Source organism: Lissotriton vulgaris, chromosome 2_1 (assembly GCF_964263255.1).
Source record: "Lissotriton vulgaris chromosome 2_1, aLisVul1.2, whole genome shotgun sequence".
NCBI lineage: Eukaryota > Metazoa > Chordata > Amphibia > Caudata > Salamandridae > Lissotriton > Lissotriton vulgaris.
This window is the reverse complement of record NC_141687.1, coordinates 1277201765-1277218342: the sequence shown is the minus strand read 5'-3', so window position 1 is coordinate 1277218342 and position 16578 is coordinate 1277201765. Positions and strand designations below refer to the sequence as shown.

The window sequence follows — 16578 nt, the reverse complement described above, 5'->3', positions numbered from 1 at the left end:
TATTATGTGTGAGAGTAAGGCACCTATGCTCTGTGTGAGAGGCATTCATGTGTGACAGTGAGATACTCTTATTCTGTGTGAGAGTAAGGCACCCATGCTCTGCGTGAGAGGCATTAATGTGTGACAGTGAGATACTCATATTCTCTGTGAGAGTAAGGCACCCATGCTATGCGTGAGAGGCATTCATGTGTGACGGTGAGATACTCTTATTCTGTTTGAGAGTAAGGCACCCATGCTCTGCGTGATAGGCATTCATGTGTGACGGTGAGATACTCTTATTCTGTGTGAGAGTAAGGCACCCATTCTCTGTGTGAGAGGCATTCATGTGTGACAGTGAGATAAAAATTGATATTTGTATAAAAAAAATTGATACTTGTATAGCGCACTACTCACCCGCAAGGGTCTCAAGGCGCTTGTACGAACACCGCTGTGGAACCCATCATGGCTTTCCCTGTGAGGCGTCCACTCCTGGGCACCCCCAAGATACTCTTATTCTGTGTGAGAGTAAGGCAACCATGCTCTGTGTGAGAGGCATTCATGCGTGAGAGTGAGATACTCATATTCTGTGTCAGAGTAAGGCACCCATGCTCTGTGTTAGAGGCATTCATGTGTGAGACTGAGATACTCATATTCTGTGTGAGAGTAAGGCACCCGTGCTCTGTGTGAGAGGCATTCATGTGTGACGGTTAGATACTCTCATTCTGTGTGAGAGTAAGGCACCCATGCTCTGTGTGAGAGGCATTCATATGTGAGAGTGAAATAACCATAATCTGTGTGAGAGTAAGGCAATCATGCTCTGTGTAAGAGTGAGATACTCTTCGTCTGGGTGAGATTAATTCATCCTTTGTCAGTCAGAGTGTGACATGGATGTTCCATGTGTGTGGATGAGGCATTGAGCTTTGCGAGAGGTGTGAGATGGAATATTTATTTTTCACTGTCACGGTGCTATTCACCCTCTCGCGAACGAGGCATCCATCTTGCATGTGCGGGAAGGACGTTTGTATTCTGTGTGAGACCGAGATCTCACCTTTTTGTGGGACAGTGAGGTAGTTAGTCCTCTTCCACGTGTGAATTCTGCTCCCTAGCTGCCTTGGTGATGAGAGAGCTACTATCTCCCTGGTTGTATGCTGTACAAGTGCTTTCCTTGGTGTCTAGGTGCTATGAGTACTCGTCTGCCCTCGTTTTGAGGGAGCTGTGAGTAATTCCCTCCCACTTGTAGCGTGAGTACTATGAGTACTGCGAGTGCTGCTGTTCCCCTCATTTTCTGTGTACTATAAGTGCTGCTTCCTCCCTGGTAGTCTGAGTTCTGTGAGTACTGCTCTTCCTCTGGGTATGTTGTCTCTGTAATTATCCCTCCTTCTCCCGGCAGAGCTGGTAATTTCTTTATTTTTTTTCACCTACAGCCAATCAGAAAAGGTCAGCGTGACGTGTATGACGGTCTGAAGCCCATATTCTGAGGTGTCTCCTATAGTTTCTGCCCCACCCCATGCCCCAACACAATGGACAAGAAACCACCACCTCAACCTTCTTAAGTGTGTAAAAGTGGACTGTTGTAAAGCTGATGAATTACTCAATTCCTTCCAGTGGTGAATCCAGAAAAGTGTGTAACTCAGCAACATAGGCTTTTACTTGTTCTATTATGTCTGTATTAAATAGATGGATGCCAAAATCACTGCTGTAGCCGTTTCCCTGTCGCCTTTAACCTTACAGGCTGTAATCTGTCTATCTATCTATCTATCTACGCACACATGCATATGTTTTTGTGTATGTGCCCTCTTACACGTTTGAATTCTTTTATTGAACAAAATGTAGTAGTCCAGTCAATATGAAATATGTGTTTCATCATATTAATAACAGTCCCCAAAACCATTCTGTACAGCTTTACAATTGTCAGGGCACTAGGAGTCTGAAGGATCAGATTATGCAGCAGAGCTGTCTAAATTATGCATCATAAAAAGAGAAATATGCGGCATTATGCAGCATATATTTTTGTGGTGCTATTTTGATCAACTTGAACTAAAACCAACTTGTGCGGCAAATGTGGAAAAGCCATATTTATGTGGCAATCTCTACAGCCACAGAATCACATAATTCAGCTTGCCTTTATCACTGTCCATTGTTTTGTCAACAATGTATACATAAAAAGTAAGCAAAATCTAAACATTCTGATTTCCATCAGTTGCTATTGTTAGCTGCACGTTCAAGAGAATGTCTTCAGCAACCACTCTCTTCTATAAACAGAACATTTTTTAATAACATAAAGGTCTTTTTCTAAAAATCATAAATTAATTAGAAAATTCGACATTCTTCTCTTGTTTTTACTGCTTACAATCAAACAGTCTGATCCATTATTTTAGTATTTTGAACTAACATTTTCCTCTTTGAAAATACACCTTTTTTATGCTCATTACCTTACAATAAATATGTAATCTAAAAATAAAATTAAATGATGGATACCACAGTAATATGTTCCTATATTGTCATAGTGGGGTTCTGGAGACATTTGGGTTTCAGGAGTTCTGGTTCTGCCATGAGCATCAGGGTTTAGATGCGTAACCTTGCCTCCATTCAGGCCAGTGACCCAATCTTCTAAGCTCGCCTAACACTTGCTGTGCACGACTCCTACTGTATACTGCTTTGGCACTCCCCCTGTCTTTTTTTCCTCTACCTCTTTCTTTCTCTCCATCTCTTTGCCTCACACCACTTGTTTTTCTCTCTTTTAACCCTAATTGAAAGTCATGAATTATGTCTGCCCCAGATTTGTTTGCAAAATGGTTTACACATCCACTATTTAAATTGGATGCTCACTTGATTGTGATCACGTTTTGCCTCGCAGATCATGTGCTGTTTTCTGGGATTTTATCCTGGTGTGGTAATCAAGGTTTCCACGCATCTTGTGCCCCCACCCCACCCCTTTGCTTTTGATTTTTTTTTACACAGCACTAAAGTCACGAATCGGAGCAATTCACATTTTTGAAGATGGTGAGAAAAAATTCCATGGTGACCTTTTCCAGCCAATCAGATTTATCAAACAATTCAAATGTGATTGACAAGAGTAGTAATTAACTTAATCACAATTTTAAGAGGAAGATATATACAAAAGTGTTAACAATTTTAAGACCAGTAATTTTTTTAACACACTTAGGGGCATATTTACAAGCACCTATCGCCCCTGGAGCTTCACTTTTTCTGACGCTCCGGTGGCATTGCTCTCAACCCAATATTTACAAGGTGATGTGGCTTAATGCCACCATACAGCAGCAGTCTTCTTCAGCAAAGGGGCGGGCAATGGGTGCTGCGTTGGGCGTTCTACTGCAACACCCATTGCTTTTTGATGATGCCCCATATTTACAAGGTATGGGCCTGCGCCAAAAATAAGACAAGGGAATACCTGGTCTTAAACAGGTGATACGAGGAGAAATGTTTTATTTCTCATTGTATTTTGTTCTTTCTCTGTGTGCTGCATTCTGCACACACCTAGAAATAGAGAGGTTTGCAAAGCCAGGTTCGTACCTTCAATTGTTGTTAGTTGAGGTTACTGCGGGGCCAAGGGAGGCAACAGGAGATGCCTTGCGATGTGTCTCTCTGTGGATCTTCTAACAGTCTGGATCCTGTGGACCTTCTGCAAGTCTAAAGTCCATGTCTCTTCAAGCCAGACAGGGATGGGATCTTCTAGAGTTTGCTTTGTCTTGTCCAATTTAGATCCTTCAGTCTTTGTAAACAGTGTTTTATCTACCTCCCGTGCCATTGCTTATGCAAAGCCCTACCCAGTTCATGGGCCAGCCTGGTTCACATGCATCTTTTTCTGTCTGTAATACCTAGCACGGCTCATGTGCCTCTGCTTCTGTTTCTAGGGCTTTTCCGAGCTCACATGCCTCTGATTCTGTAAAGTCCCTGACCTGTTACATGCCTGTTTCTGTCACTAAGGCCCAGCCAAGTTCTTTGGACATCTGCTTATGAGTTTAATGAACTGGCAAATTTGCAGACCCCAGTTTGTGTTGGTAATGTCCTACCTGGTTTGAAGAAATCAAGTTTATGATCTCACAGGCCGCAGTTTATCTGCAACGGCCTTTATTTAAGCCTCAATGTTTGGCGCTTCTCACAGCACTTAGGGGCTTATTTGCAAGTCAATTGCGTCTCTGGTGCTTCAGTTTTTATTGATGTTCCGGTAGTGCGATGGGCTTCTGGATATTTACAAGGCCATGTAAAGTCACCGTGTGTGACTTTTCATGGCCTTGTAAGTATGTTTCCCTTTCACCATAACTCTGTGTGAAAGGGGCGTTCCATGGGTGTTGCTGTGGGTGTTCCCACGCAACATCCATGGATCGTGACGCATTCCCAGATTTACAACCTTTTGTAAACCTGAGAATGCTCTAGAATCCTACGCCTCTTCAGGAGAGGTTTAAGGGAGGCGCAACGAAGAGATATACCTTTATTTCTCCTCGGTTATCCTTTTTCTATGTGTGCTGCATTCTGTAGCATACTAGAAAGTGGAAAACACCACTTGTGATTGTTTTTATGCAGGAAGGTGGCCCTTCCTGCACAAAAACAATCACCCCCACAAAGCAGACACCCCTGCACCTTGACACCAGGGTGCCTGCGCTGGCGCATGGCAGTCCATTGCACGTCAGCGCAGGGGAAAAGACAGGAATGCGCTGTATCTTGTAGGTACGGCCCATTCCTGGCTTTTTCTTTTAACGCAGAGTAGCGCAGGAAGAAAAGCTTGCTGCGCTGCTGTGCGTCAAAATGTTGGAAATGAGGCCCTTACTTTATGTCTTTAAACGTCTGCTAGGAGCACACACCTCTGTATAACCAATTCCAAAGAATGCTCAGAAGCCTCCGTTTTTACCTGAAATGCATTGTCCAGATCACAGACTTCATATGGTACCTGTAATGCTCAGGCCATCTCAAGGACCCGGTTTATCCATGTAGAGCCTTTCTCAGCTCACTGTCATCTGTTTCTTTTTGTAATGCCATGCCATGCTCACTGGCCTCAGTTTGTCTGCTAGGCCTTGTCCAGGTCACAGGCTTGAACTCGTATGTAATGAATTGCTATCCACAGGCATATGTTGACTCATGTGTGACTTCTGTATCACTTGAATGTTCCTTTGTATACGTCCTTGTTTTAATAAAATAATAAAGCAATATATAAACAGTTCATTTTCTATGGTTTGTATGCTTTTCTGTTATTTGAACCCGTCTTCTGTTGTCTTTCCTAACCACAGATGATGCATTAATTAAGCCAAAGGGGCCAGAGGGGGCTCACTTCAGAGTTTACAATCACACAAGTCATAGAAGCAAAGGGTTCACAGTAACACGATTCATACTACACACAGGGGCGCAGAGAACTACGGCAGTCAGACCTACACCGGAAGTGTGAGGGAGCTACCTGCAGAACTTTCAGTAACTCCGGTCTAGTGAGCATAGGGGGTGAGAGAGAATTTCACGCATATTACGTAACACAAAACGTGCAGACACAGAAGGTGAGCGCGAGCTCCCCACCCGCCGCCTTGTAAGAACACGAGTTACGCAGGCCACATGGGTGAGAGGGCGCTCCCTACAGAGCTCAGAACAAGCTTACGTAAAACAAGGCTTGCAGGAATCACGGACGAGAAGGAGCTCGTTCGGGAGTAACACAAGCCACGGAAGCCCCTAGGGACAAGGGGAGGCGGGGTGCCGCCCTTCAGGGCAGGGGCCTCAACCCTTTAGGGACCTTTATTCAGCTAAAGGCCAATACATATCTGTGAAATAGAAGAAACTGCGCCTCCACCCCCCTCCATCACATTCTGCAGGGTTCCGTCATTTTTTTAGGTTTCGCCTCGCCGAAAGCTGCGCAGCAGACTTTCGCGCAGGGCGAAATCTTTTGAGTTACAGTATACAGTATGGCTGTTTGTCCCGCCTCTGTTTCCCATTGGCTAGCTCCATAAATGGAGGCTAGCCATTGGAAAACAGAGGCGTCCGTCATTCTGCGAGGCGACTCGTGGGCGTTCCCGAGATTTGTTCTCATCCGGACCCTTTTAGGACGTCATTGCGGCGGTGGGCGGTTCTTTTTTTTTTTTTTTGGGAGGGCATGTTTTGATCATTTTATCGTGGCTTCTCCGTGTACCGTTGTGCTTCTGGCTCGCGCTGTCCGTTCCCGCCCCCCTCCCGCTGTCCGTGTGTCTGTTTCCGTCCCCCCCTCCCGCTGTCCGTGTCTCGGCACCATCGGGATCCACGTGGGATCCGTGGAAATGCCATTGTCTGCCCCCCAGAGCACAGCCATGGGTAAACGAAGCCTCACATTACCCCCCGCTGTCCGTTCCCGCCGCCCCTCCCGCTGTCCATGTGTGCCCGTTCCGCCCCCCCCTCCCGCTGTCCGTGTGCCCGTTCCCACCCCCCCTCCCGCTGTCAAATCCTTTCAACCGTCAGATTTCTATAGTTTTTTGTTTCAGCTTTTTGAAAGTCCAAGTCGCTGGTTTTGCGCCCGCTCCTGCCTCGTGCAAACTCGGAGAATATTTTTAGCCGCAGCACGGGCCGAAATCCTCGGATCAGATTGTGAATGTGGAACCTGGCGCTTCAGACTCGACTCCTGTCCGCGGCCGTCGGTTCTGCGCAAGACTTTAAAGGAGAGACGCCCTGGGCCGTGCCAACTAATTCTTTGGAGAATACAACCCACAGATTGTATTGGGGCAGTGGGGTATAATCACACAAAATCTCGGAGCGCGCTTCTCATCAATAATTACTTATCGGCTTTGGCCGGCACTGTCATATTTGTATTTATTTTAGATTTTTGTACAGGGCAAATCTATTAATATAGGTGTCTGTGAGATTTACATTTAGGCAATTATGGGCATGCATGTATCGAGAACAGAACATGCATTATAATGGATTGATAAACTTCAGTGTACAGAATGTTGAGAGCTCCGCTGAGGACAGGGGGAGAAGAGGGATCAGGGCACATGATGAGTGACATATGCCTCCTACGTCAGCATTTGAGTACTGGAATGTATAGCCCACCTCTACCCTCAGTGGTTGGAGTGTTTTAATAGCATTTTTTGGACTCTGCCTCGGACTCTATCGGTCGTTAAAGCCCACTGCCTCATTTTCGAGTTCAGGGCTTTTAACAACCAATATATGCCTCGGCAGTGGGCCATAATGCTATATAGCAGCCCGGACCAGCAGCCTGGGTACCGCGATAGGCAGTAGCCGTTTCTTCAGTCTAGGCCGCCTTCGAGCTGCCATGCTGTTCGTGTTCTCTCCTCCAGACACTGTTGGCACCCCAGCCATAATTTCGTCCTTCCTGGATCAATCAACACCAACTTTTCTAAAGAGGTAAAAAAAAAATACAACACTGCAGAGGCCCCGCCATAATTATGTTTTTCACACACAAACACCGTCTCGAAGAGTGGCAGGTGAGCGTGGCGGGGTCTTTACACCAGAATCACACGTTCTGATGTTTAATCCTGCTGCCCCCTCCAAAAAGACTCCAGGGCTGCAGAGATTAGCAGGAAAGAAAGAGAAAATGTTTTCTTTGAGCCGAGAAACTTTAGAAGATGTATTTTCCCCTCTAGTATCAGAACCCTGGCTGCGGTGAAACCCGATCGAGGCCGGGGCTTGAATGAACATTTGGCCCTGTTTTATGCCAATTGCTCCAAGCTGTTTTTGATGCAAATCTTGGGATTTAAGTTAAAGGCCCCACGCGCCCAGGGCAGGCCAGTCCTGCCTTTTGAAGAGAGCGGCCATGGCTGGGCCACGAAGTGGGGTGGGTCACCTCCCTGTGCCGCACCTACTGGAGAGACCAGCGCGACGCCAGCGCCCTGAAAACTAGGACCGGCTTCAAGGCTCTGAATTAGGTTCACCTCGGCCCGCTTCTTTGCTATGAATCAGTACTGACTTCTATTTTCTTGCCATACTTTCTTTCATTGGACACATTATAGTACTTCCTTTATGGGTTCTTAGTCATTTTTTTCTCTCCTTTTTCTTTACGTATTCAATGTGACTTTGGTTTTCCCTATGGTGTATGTCTTTCTTTCTGTCTGTCTTTTTTTCCTTCGTTCTTTTTCTTTCTTTCTTTCTTACGTTTGTTGTTCCTTTGTTTTCTTATTTCTTTCTTTCCCGCTTTCTTTCTTTCTTCCAATTTGTCTATGTCCTTCTCTCTCGTTCTCACTCATTCATAAGGTCTTGTGTGCAATAAACTCCAGAACACACCGGCACGGAAAGTTACACACCAGGAGGACACACGGGATAAGCTGGAATCCAGACCACAGAGTAAACGCTAGAATCCATAATCCGGAACATACACCAGAGCACACTATATATATATATATATATACACACCTGAACAAAGAGGTGCAGACTCCGGAAGAAACTAAGCACAGAGTTTTTTAATTTAGTGCATTTTTATATAGCGCGGACATTACCCAAAGGTGTTAGAGCGCTGTACTATAGGACCAGTTACTTTACATGAGAAACGTGTTACTCAATAGAACATTAAAAAAAATAAACAGGAGACTAAACAAGGTAGGGTACTCGCAGTGTGGGGGGGCTCGCAGTGTGTGTGGGGGGGCTCGCAGTGTGTGGGGGAGGCTCCCAGTGTGTGTGGGGGCTCTGTGTGGGTGTGTGGGGGGGCTCGCAGTGTGTTGGGGGGCTCTGTGTGGGTGTGTGGGAGGGGCTCTGTGTGGTGTGGGGGGCTCTGTGTGGGTGTGTGGTGTGTGGGGGGCTCTGTGTGTGTGTGTGGGGGGGGGCTCTGTGTGTGTGTGTGTGTGTTTGCGGCTGGCTCTGTGTGTGCGGCTGGCTCTGTGTGTGTGTGTTTGCCTTTGTGTGTGTGTGTGTGTGGCTCTGTGTGTATGTGTGGGTGCAAATGCAATAGGTCTCAAATTTGTGAGAGATTAAGCTAATGGCAATGTAAATGACAATGCCATTTATTTTTTGTTTGTGCTAAAATTGGGGTGACTCAGGGGCCCCTCACAACTTTCTTTAGGAAAGCCCCATCCTTTTGCACAACACCACTGAGCTGTAGGGAGACGCATTGTTCAGGTTAAAGCACTTTAGTGAGGCACAATGATAGCATGTAAGGTGAAGGCCAGGTATTGTACTGCTCTTGTGATGCGCACCTGCCTCATTTAAGCGGCTTTTTCCACATGAACTAGTTTGTTGCATTTCTTGAGGTGCACCGTCTCCCCTTATAGTCATACCGGTAAACTTGTGAATGGGAGCTCCCTGCAGAAGCACAGTCTGTGAGCCTGACTTTATGCTCATATGTGTTAATTGATCATTAACTCTGTGCCATACAAGTGAACACGCATGGTTTCTGTGAAGATGGCTTTTTTTCCCCCGGATGTGAGCAATGAAGATACAGGAACCTGAAAACCAAGGCAGGTGGTTTAACCTCTGGTTTGTGTGCAGCAAGAGCACGCCAGGGGCCCCAGGGCTGGTGTCCCCTCCTCTTTTTACCCAGAAGATGTACTTCCGCTCGCAGGATGTGGGTAAGACAAGCAGGTGCAGCTGAGCCTATCTCAAAAGAGCCCTGCGAGAGAACCATGCTGATCTCTTTGGACCCCTTTCAGAGGAAGTTTCTAGAAGAGGCGCTAATTCGGTTCAGCACTGGCTGCAGAGACTGAAGTGTTACCTTTAGGTAACAGTTTCCAATTCCATCTTAATAATTTACATGGTTTACGTCTGCTGCACATATCTGTGTGCAACCTGAAAGCCGTAAGTTTACATCCAGCAGGAAGGACTCAGGGGCAGATTTACAAGAAACTGACGCATTTGTAGAGATGGGTTTGTTTCCCTGCGCCGGCCTGCAATACCCTTGCGGCACCATGGTGCAAGGGTTGACAGATGCGTCAGAAATTCTGATGCATCTGTTGGCCCAAAAGTCACACATTGCTGGAGTTGTGTTGCAAGCACGACACAACTCCAGCAATGCATTTTGAGGCCTATACTTAGTGTACCGCTTCACTCCTTACACCTGCTTCAAGCATGCGTAAGGTTTTGACGCAGTGGTAACTAAAATTGGCGCAGTGAAATCTTTTTTTTTAGGAGGTTTTCCTGCATGGTATCACCCACCCTGCATATATTATACCTGACGCAGGTATACTGTGACGCAGAGCTTTACATCGTGACGCCTCTCCCTAGATTCGTCATGTTGTAAATGGGCTGCAAAGTTTATGCTGCTGCGTCACAAAAGTGACGCAATGGCGGCACAAAAGTGACACAGGGGGCTTGTAAATCTGGCCCTCAGTCTTTTATCCTTCAAAGGTCAATTAGTGTGTTGGCTATGGGGACGGGTGTGTGTGTATACACATGGTGGGGGGCTCGATCCACTCTACAGACAGGAGACTGGAAGGGTAACTGGGTTCTGAGAGCAGAAATGGACAGTTACTGCATCCTGATGCAATGTTCTTTAACATGGTTTATCTTCGGCTCTCTCATAAATTGCAGCATTTTGACAGTTCCAGTGTATAAGGGGATGTCGTTCCAGATCCAACCCCTGACTCTGCTGAAGTTTGGCTCAACAGTGGGATCTGCAGTGGCCTGTTCTTCATCTCTAGTGGGGTATGGCTGGCATAGCAATGGGATCTGCAGGGACCCAGTTTGACGTATTTTTGAAGCCAGGTTCAGCAGAAGGCTCTGCAGGGACTCTGTCTCTGGTGGTGAAGCTCGGCCCATCATCCGGCTCTGCAGTGACCCTGAGGTGCCGGGTTTTTAGGAACCCGGTGGTGCCAGGGGATAACACCCGAAGACCTCTGAGTTCTCCCTGTTCCGGACCACAGAAACCAAGAGTCTTCTAGTTGAAGTCAGGGATTGAGTTTTATTGGCTGCAACCAAGTAACAAGCGTCCTAGAATTACAACAGCACAGGTCGTAAGTTCTCAGGAGACTGTTCGTTTTTACAGAACCAGCCTTCTCCTTATATACAGAAATAACAGCTGCAGGCAAGAATTCTTCACTTTACAATACGGTCATAGACATATTTCCATAATAGAGCAAAAAGCACAGTCATGCCGGCCAACCCATATTTTAGATGTCCAGTTTGTGATAGATGACCCAGCACGGCCCAGAACTACCATCAGATATCGATGAAACCCCAACTAAAACAGGGCACCTCCTCGTCGTAAAACTGGCCATAAACAAGGAACATGGACAGGTGTATGTGTGTAGAAAACATGGTCTGTATGTAGTGAATGGTTTATGGCATGTTGTGCATTGATGCTATCTTATTCGGCCACTGTGCGAGGAGCTGCCCAAACAGGTTTGGCTGGAGGCGGTGGAGTCAGTTCGGCCAGGTCATGGGGAAGTCAGCTAAGGTGGACGTGTCCTTTCAGATTAAGCTCGGCCTCAATCAATTGACTATATGAGGGCAAGCCATAAGATGGATGCCGTTCACAAAATGAAGTCCGAGGGTTCAGAACGGAAACCAGGATTTAAGGGTGTTAGCATCACTCAATCACGACGCAAATGCATAGGGATAATGTCTTAATCATTACCGGTCTGCTGATACCAAATTCGTCATGGTACAATGACATTTTGTGACACGAGCGTTGGACCTCGGTACCGGCATTACAGCAGGGTCCAGAATTTCAGAACCACAGACCCTCCTTTTGCCCTCATATTAGGCAATAACTCATGCTAATCTGAGTCTAAATCTGTATTAACGAATTCATGGAGATGCTGCTGTAGCATCATTCTGTTGCTCAATTCGTCCCTTGACACAGGCTTCCTTACATATGAAGTAGCACAGAGGCCACATATTGCAGGAGCGCACTGCACAAACAGGCAGAACGTAAACAGAATGGCTAAGATCATCCCAATGAAGATCAGAGTTTTCCATCCCCAGGCAGAGATCAGTTCCCAGAACCACTCTAGCAGGGACCAATCCCCTTTATCCACATGAAGGGAATCAGAAATGTTGTGCAGTTTGGAGATGGCCTGGTACACTGCCGGAGCATTATCAGGGATGAAAATGCAGCAACTGGATTGGCTCACCCTACATACACCACCACGGTCTGCAAGTATGACATCTAGGGCAACCCGGTTCTGAAGAGTCATGAGTCGGTCCGACTGGAGCTCAGCTGTCAAATTACTGAGGGCACCGGCCGCTTCGGTCACGGCGGATTCGACTACCCTCGTTAACTGGCGAATGTTCCTGCTGTTCACCATAGGCCCCCAAAACGGCAGAAAACCCTTTGCGAAGTCCCCAAACTCTTGACCCGCGGTGTCGTCTTGACTCACGACACCCCTAACTGTCCTTGTCCGATGGTAATCTGCCCCGGCCGTGTAGGTGGGTGGCAGCAGAAACGAGATAAAACATGTGCCCGAGAAGTCAGGGGGCAACCATGTGTATGCTTTGTCATGGCCGATTAAGTATGTTCCCTTAGCCGCTAAGAATGGAGGGGAAGTTCGGGAGGCAAACACAAACGTTTCCGTGCATGCGCTCTTCCCCAACTGTGCTTTGGGATCCCTGCCAATACCTTGCAGACATAGGTGACCTCGGTGGGGTACTATCCAAACCAGGGAGGACTTCTTCGTTTTCTGGCTCTTACTCAAGGAAATACCATACTGAGTGATGTTCCATCTCCTGTACGGGGTAAACTCATCCTTGGGAATCATTCGATATATGTCGATATCCCTGCTCATATTCCTTATTCCTGCCACTAGTGCCTTGTTGCTGGAATTGCTCCCTGTGGGACGCGGGGGATATGGTTCTATGGCAAACTGGAACATTGTCTGGAAAGCCCACAGAGAACCATAGTAACTGAATGGCAGGACGAAGTAAGGGATGCCCTTATCTGTTGTGTGTGGCATAAGTCCACATATCCAACAGTTCGATGTGTTCATTATAGACTGGTGCTGGTGTAGGAGCTGGATGAATGAGTTATTTACAAATTCTAGTCTTCTGGCCGACTCCTGTTCAGGTAGAGGGTGAAAGGAGTGTGTAGGAACAGTAGGAGGAGGTGTGGGCTGAGTGTTATTTACGAGGGTAACTTGAAATGTGAATAAAGTATAGCCAATCAAGAACATCATTACGCTACACAACATTAAAATACATATTATCAAGAATCTTTTTCTGGCCATCACAGTGCGTATTTTCTTTTTAAAGTTAGTGGATCTAGCAGGTCTCTCTACCCTTGGTAAACTCCATCCTCTAGTTGCTGCCCGCGGTGGGAGATTGATTCTGCCAAGGAGTGCTTTCTGTTCAGTCCGGGGTAATTCCCTCAGACCAATCAGAACCGTTGACCTAAACGTCCCCAGCTGCACTCCCCAGACTATCAACCGTGACCCTAGCAGCGGAACCGGATGGCGGTTCGAAAATCAAAAATGAGCAAGTTCCCTGGGCGAGAGAGAGCTGTAAAATCAAAAATAGTTCTTGGGGGAAAGGTCTTATCAGTTTGTTTTCACTAGTTCGTTGTGTCTTGGCCTTAGATTATACCGTTGTTTCCCAGGTACGGTGTGGTCTTCAAACAATGTTTCAGGTTCTGTAGTGTCCAACTGCATTGACGGTGGCACGAATCCTTGCAAAACACGATCCCTCTCCTTTTCGGTATCAGTTCCTTTCAATCGTGCATCGCTGAAGAGTGCAAAGCGTGGTATGGACTCGGTCTCAGAGTCAGCAATTCCCTCCTGGACCCATCGGTCATATGGAAGGGGCAGCGGGACCCGTTTACAGTGGGCGCCGTGCACCCAATATTTTTTCCCGTGGACACGTACTGCAGAGCGGGTAGTTAACAGGACCTGGAAAGGTCTGGTCCAGCGAGGCTCCTCGTTCTTAGTTCGCCTGAAGTTCCGGACTAGGACCCAGGAGCCAGGTTCAATGGCGTGGCCTGGATTGTCAGACACCGGTGGAGAGAGCTGTGGACCTGTTGGTGTAAAACATGCAATTTAGTTGTCAATTCGTGCAAATAGTCAAGCAGTACAGGGTGCTCTATTTCGCTCAGTTTCTTGGGCCTTGGCACACCCCAGATGTTAGCTGGGCGGCCAAACACTATCTCGTGAGGGCTGAGTCCTAGTCTAGAGTGGACAGTCATTCTGGTAGACAGGAGTGCTAAAGGCAGGGCGTCAGGCCATTTAAGACCTGTGCTGGCTTGGGTCTTGGCTAGTTTGAGTTTTAGAGTGCCGTTGTAACATTCTACTAAACCCGCTGATTGGGGGTGATTTGCAGCGTGAAACTTCTGGTGTATGCCTAGACATTCGCACACTCTCTTCATCACTCGTCCCACGAATTCACTTCCGTTATCACTCCAGACAATTCTAGGCATGCCAAATCTAGGGAAGAATTCCTTGACTAGGGCTTTGGCAGTTGACAAGGCAGTGTTGTCCTTAAGGGGATACGCTTCCACCCACCTGGAGAAGGCGCAAACAACAACGAGCACGTATTTCAGATTGTTGCATCTTCCATGTGGATGAAATCGAGCTGCAAAACCTCGAACGGATACTTTGGAGGCGCAAAATGACCAGCTGGAGTTGGGGTTCCCCTACCGGGATTGTACTTCAGACAAACCATACAGTTCCTGACCAAATTCTCTGCGCATTTTGGGATACCACTATTCTGCCATACTGGGGCCAACAGCTTACAGATTCCTTTTGCACTAACATGAGCCATTCCATGGGCCATTGTCACCACTGCAAGCACATATGCATCGGGTAACAGCCATCGTTGATGTTCTGACAATTCGACCCAACAACCATTTGCATCCAATCTACCCTTGCTTTCTCTCCATTCATTCACCTCTTTCTCAGTCGCCTTGGACTGTATGGACTTCACACTTTCAATAGTGTCCTCACACATACCTATATCGGCAATCCATCTCGCAGGACCTACAACGTACATTCGACTCATTGTGTCCCTTGCCGTCTCTTTCGCGACTTCATCTGCAAATGCATCCCACGACCAACATCATCTTGAATCTTTCTGTGTGCACTGCATTTCACGATCGCAACTTGTAGTGGCAAGGTCAGTGACTCAAGAAGCTCGTTAACTAACTGACCGTACTGTATCTTTGCACCATGCGATGTCAGGAACCCACGTTCACGCCACAATCTTCCAAAACTGTGGGCCACGCCAAAGGCGTATTGGCTATCAGTATACACATTCACTCGCTTTCCTTTTGCCAACACACACGCTCTTGTGAGTGCGACTAACTCGGCTGCTTGCGCAGAGTTGTGGGGAATGCGCGCGGCCTCTACAATTGTGTGCAATGTTGTTACAGCATATGCTGCAGTCGTATCACCATTTGGCAACTTGAAGCATGAACCATCAACCCATAAATTATCATTACATTCAGGAAGGGGAGTGTCCTGCAAGTCTACTCTCCCTTTTGTGTCTTCTTCTGTCCTAAAACAGCAATCATGTTTTTCAACCTCATCTGTCTCTGCCGGAATGGGCAATAACGTGGCAGGGTTGAGTGTATCACACCTCTTTATGTGTATGTGACTTGCTAATAGTGTCAGCTCATAACTGGACAGTCGAGCACTAGTTAAATGCTGTGTCTTCGTTCTGTTTAGTAAAATGTCTACTGCATGTGGGACCATAACGATCAGAGTATTATTCATGACTAACCCAGCAGACTGTCGAATACAGACAGCTGCTGCAGCAGTGGCCCTCAAGCAACTTGGTAATGCCTTAGCTACAGGATCTAGAGTCGCTGAGAAATATGCGCATGGGCGCTGTTTGTCCCCAAAGTATTGTGTCAGGACTGATAATGCGCAACCTTCCTTCTCGTGGACATATAATGTAAAAGGCTTACTGTAGTCGGGGTTGCCCAACACAGGAGCCGAACACAATGCATCACGCAACTCGTGGAAACTTGTCTGACAATCTTCAGAACAAGGCATAGGATCGGGTGTGTCTTTACAGATTAGTGCCAGCAAAGATTTAGCCAATAGCGAGAAATTCGGTATCCATTGTCTACAGTACGATGTAATGCCCAAGAAGGCACGCACTTCTCTTTGTGTCCTTGGGGCACTCAATCTTGCAATTGCCTGTATTCTTTCTGGGGTCAGTCTCCTTCCCTCCTTCGATAAGATGTGACCTAAGTAGGTCACTTCTTGTCGACAAAATTGCAGTTTTGAAAGAGAGACTTTGTGCTTCATGCCACATAAATAACGCAACAACGACAGTGTGGCTTGCTTGCAAATCTTTTCAGTATCTGCAGCGATCAGCAAATCGTCTACATACTGAACCAGAGTTGCGCCATCAGGTCGAACAATCGTGTCAAGTTGTGATTTCAGAGCTTGACTGAATATGGATGGACTTTCACAATAGCCCTGAGGAGCGCGTTTGAAGCGGAAGCTTCTTCCTCCTAAATTGAAGCCAAAAATATCTCTGATCTCCTCAGCAATCGGGATGCTGAAGAAAGCGTTCTTCAGGTCAATCACCGAGAACCAAGTGGCTGAGGCTGGAACCATAGTCAATAGTGCAGTAATGTCAGGGACAACTGGAAACTGTGGCACAACAATCTTATTCACTTCTCTGAGATCAATCACAAATCTGTACACAGGAGGCTGTGAAGGATCAGTACGCTTCAAGACGGGCAAAACAGGACTATTACAAATGTTGCCTGTTGTTTCTTCAATGACATCTTTCTCAATCAGATCGTAA

General features: G+C 46.8%; 1 protein-coding gene across 2 annotated transcripts in view; it reads left to right on the top strand.

Annotated features, from left to right (window-relative positions):
* CD3E (CD3 epsilon subunit of T-cell receptor complex) overlaps positions 1 to 5155 on the top strand; it is a 137119-nt gene extending 131964 nt beyond the window's left edge. For both annotated transcript variants that reach the window (XM_086957002.1, XM_086957003.1), the window contains one exon: positions 1404 to 5155. In XM_086957002.1, coding sequence (XP_086813128.1) covers positions 1404 to 1457 — 54 coding nt within the window. In that variant the 3' untranslated portion in view covers positions 1458 to 5155. The remainder of the gene's footprint in view (positions 1 to 1403) is intronic.
* The last annotated feature ends 11423 nt before the right edge of the window (positions 5156 to 16578 follow it).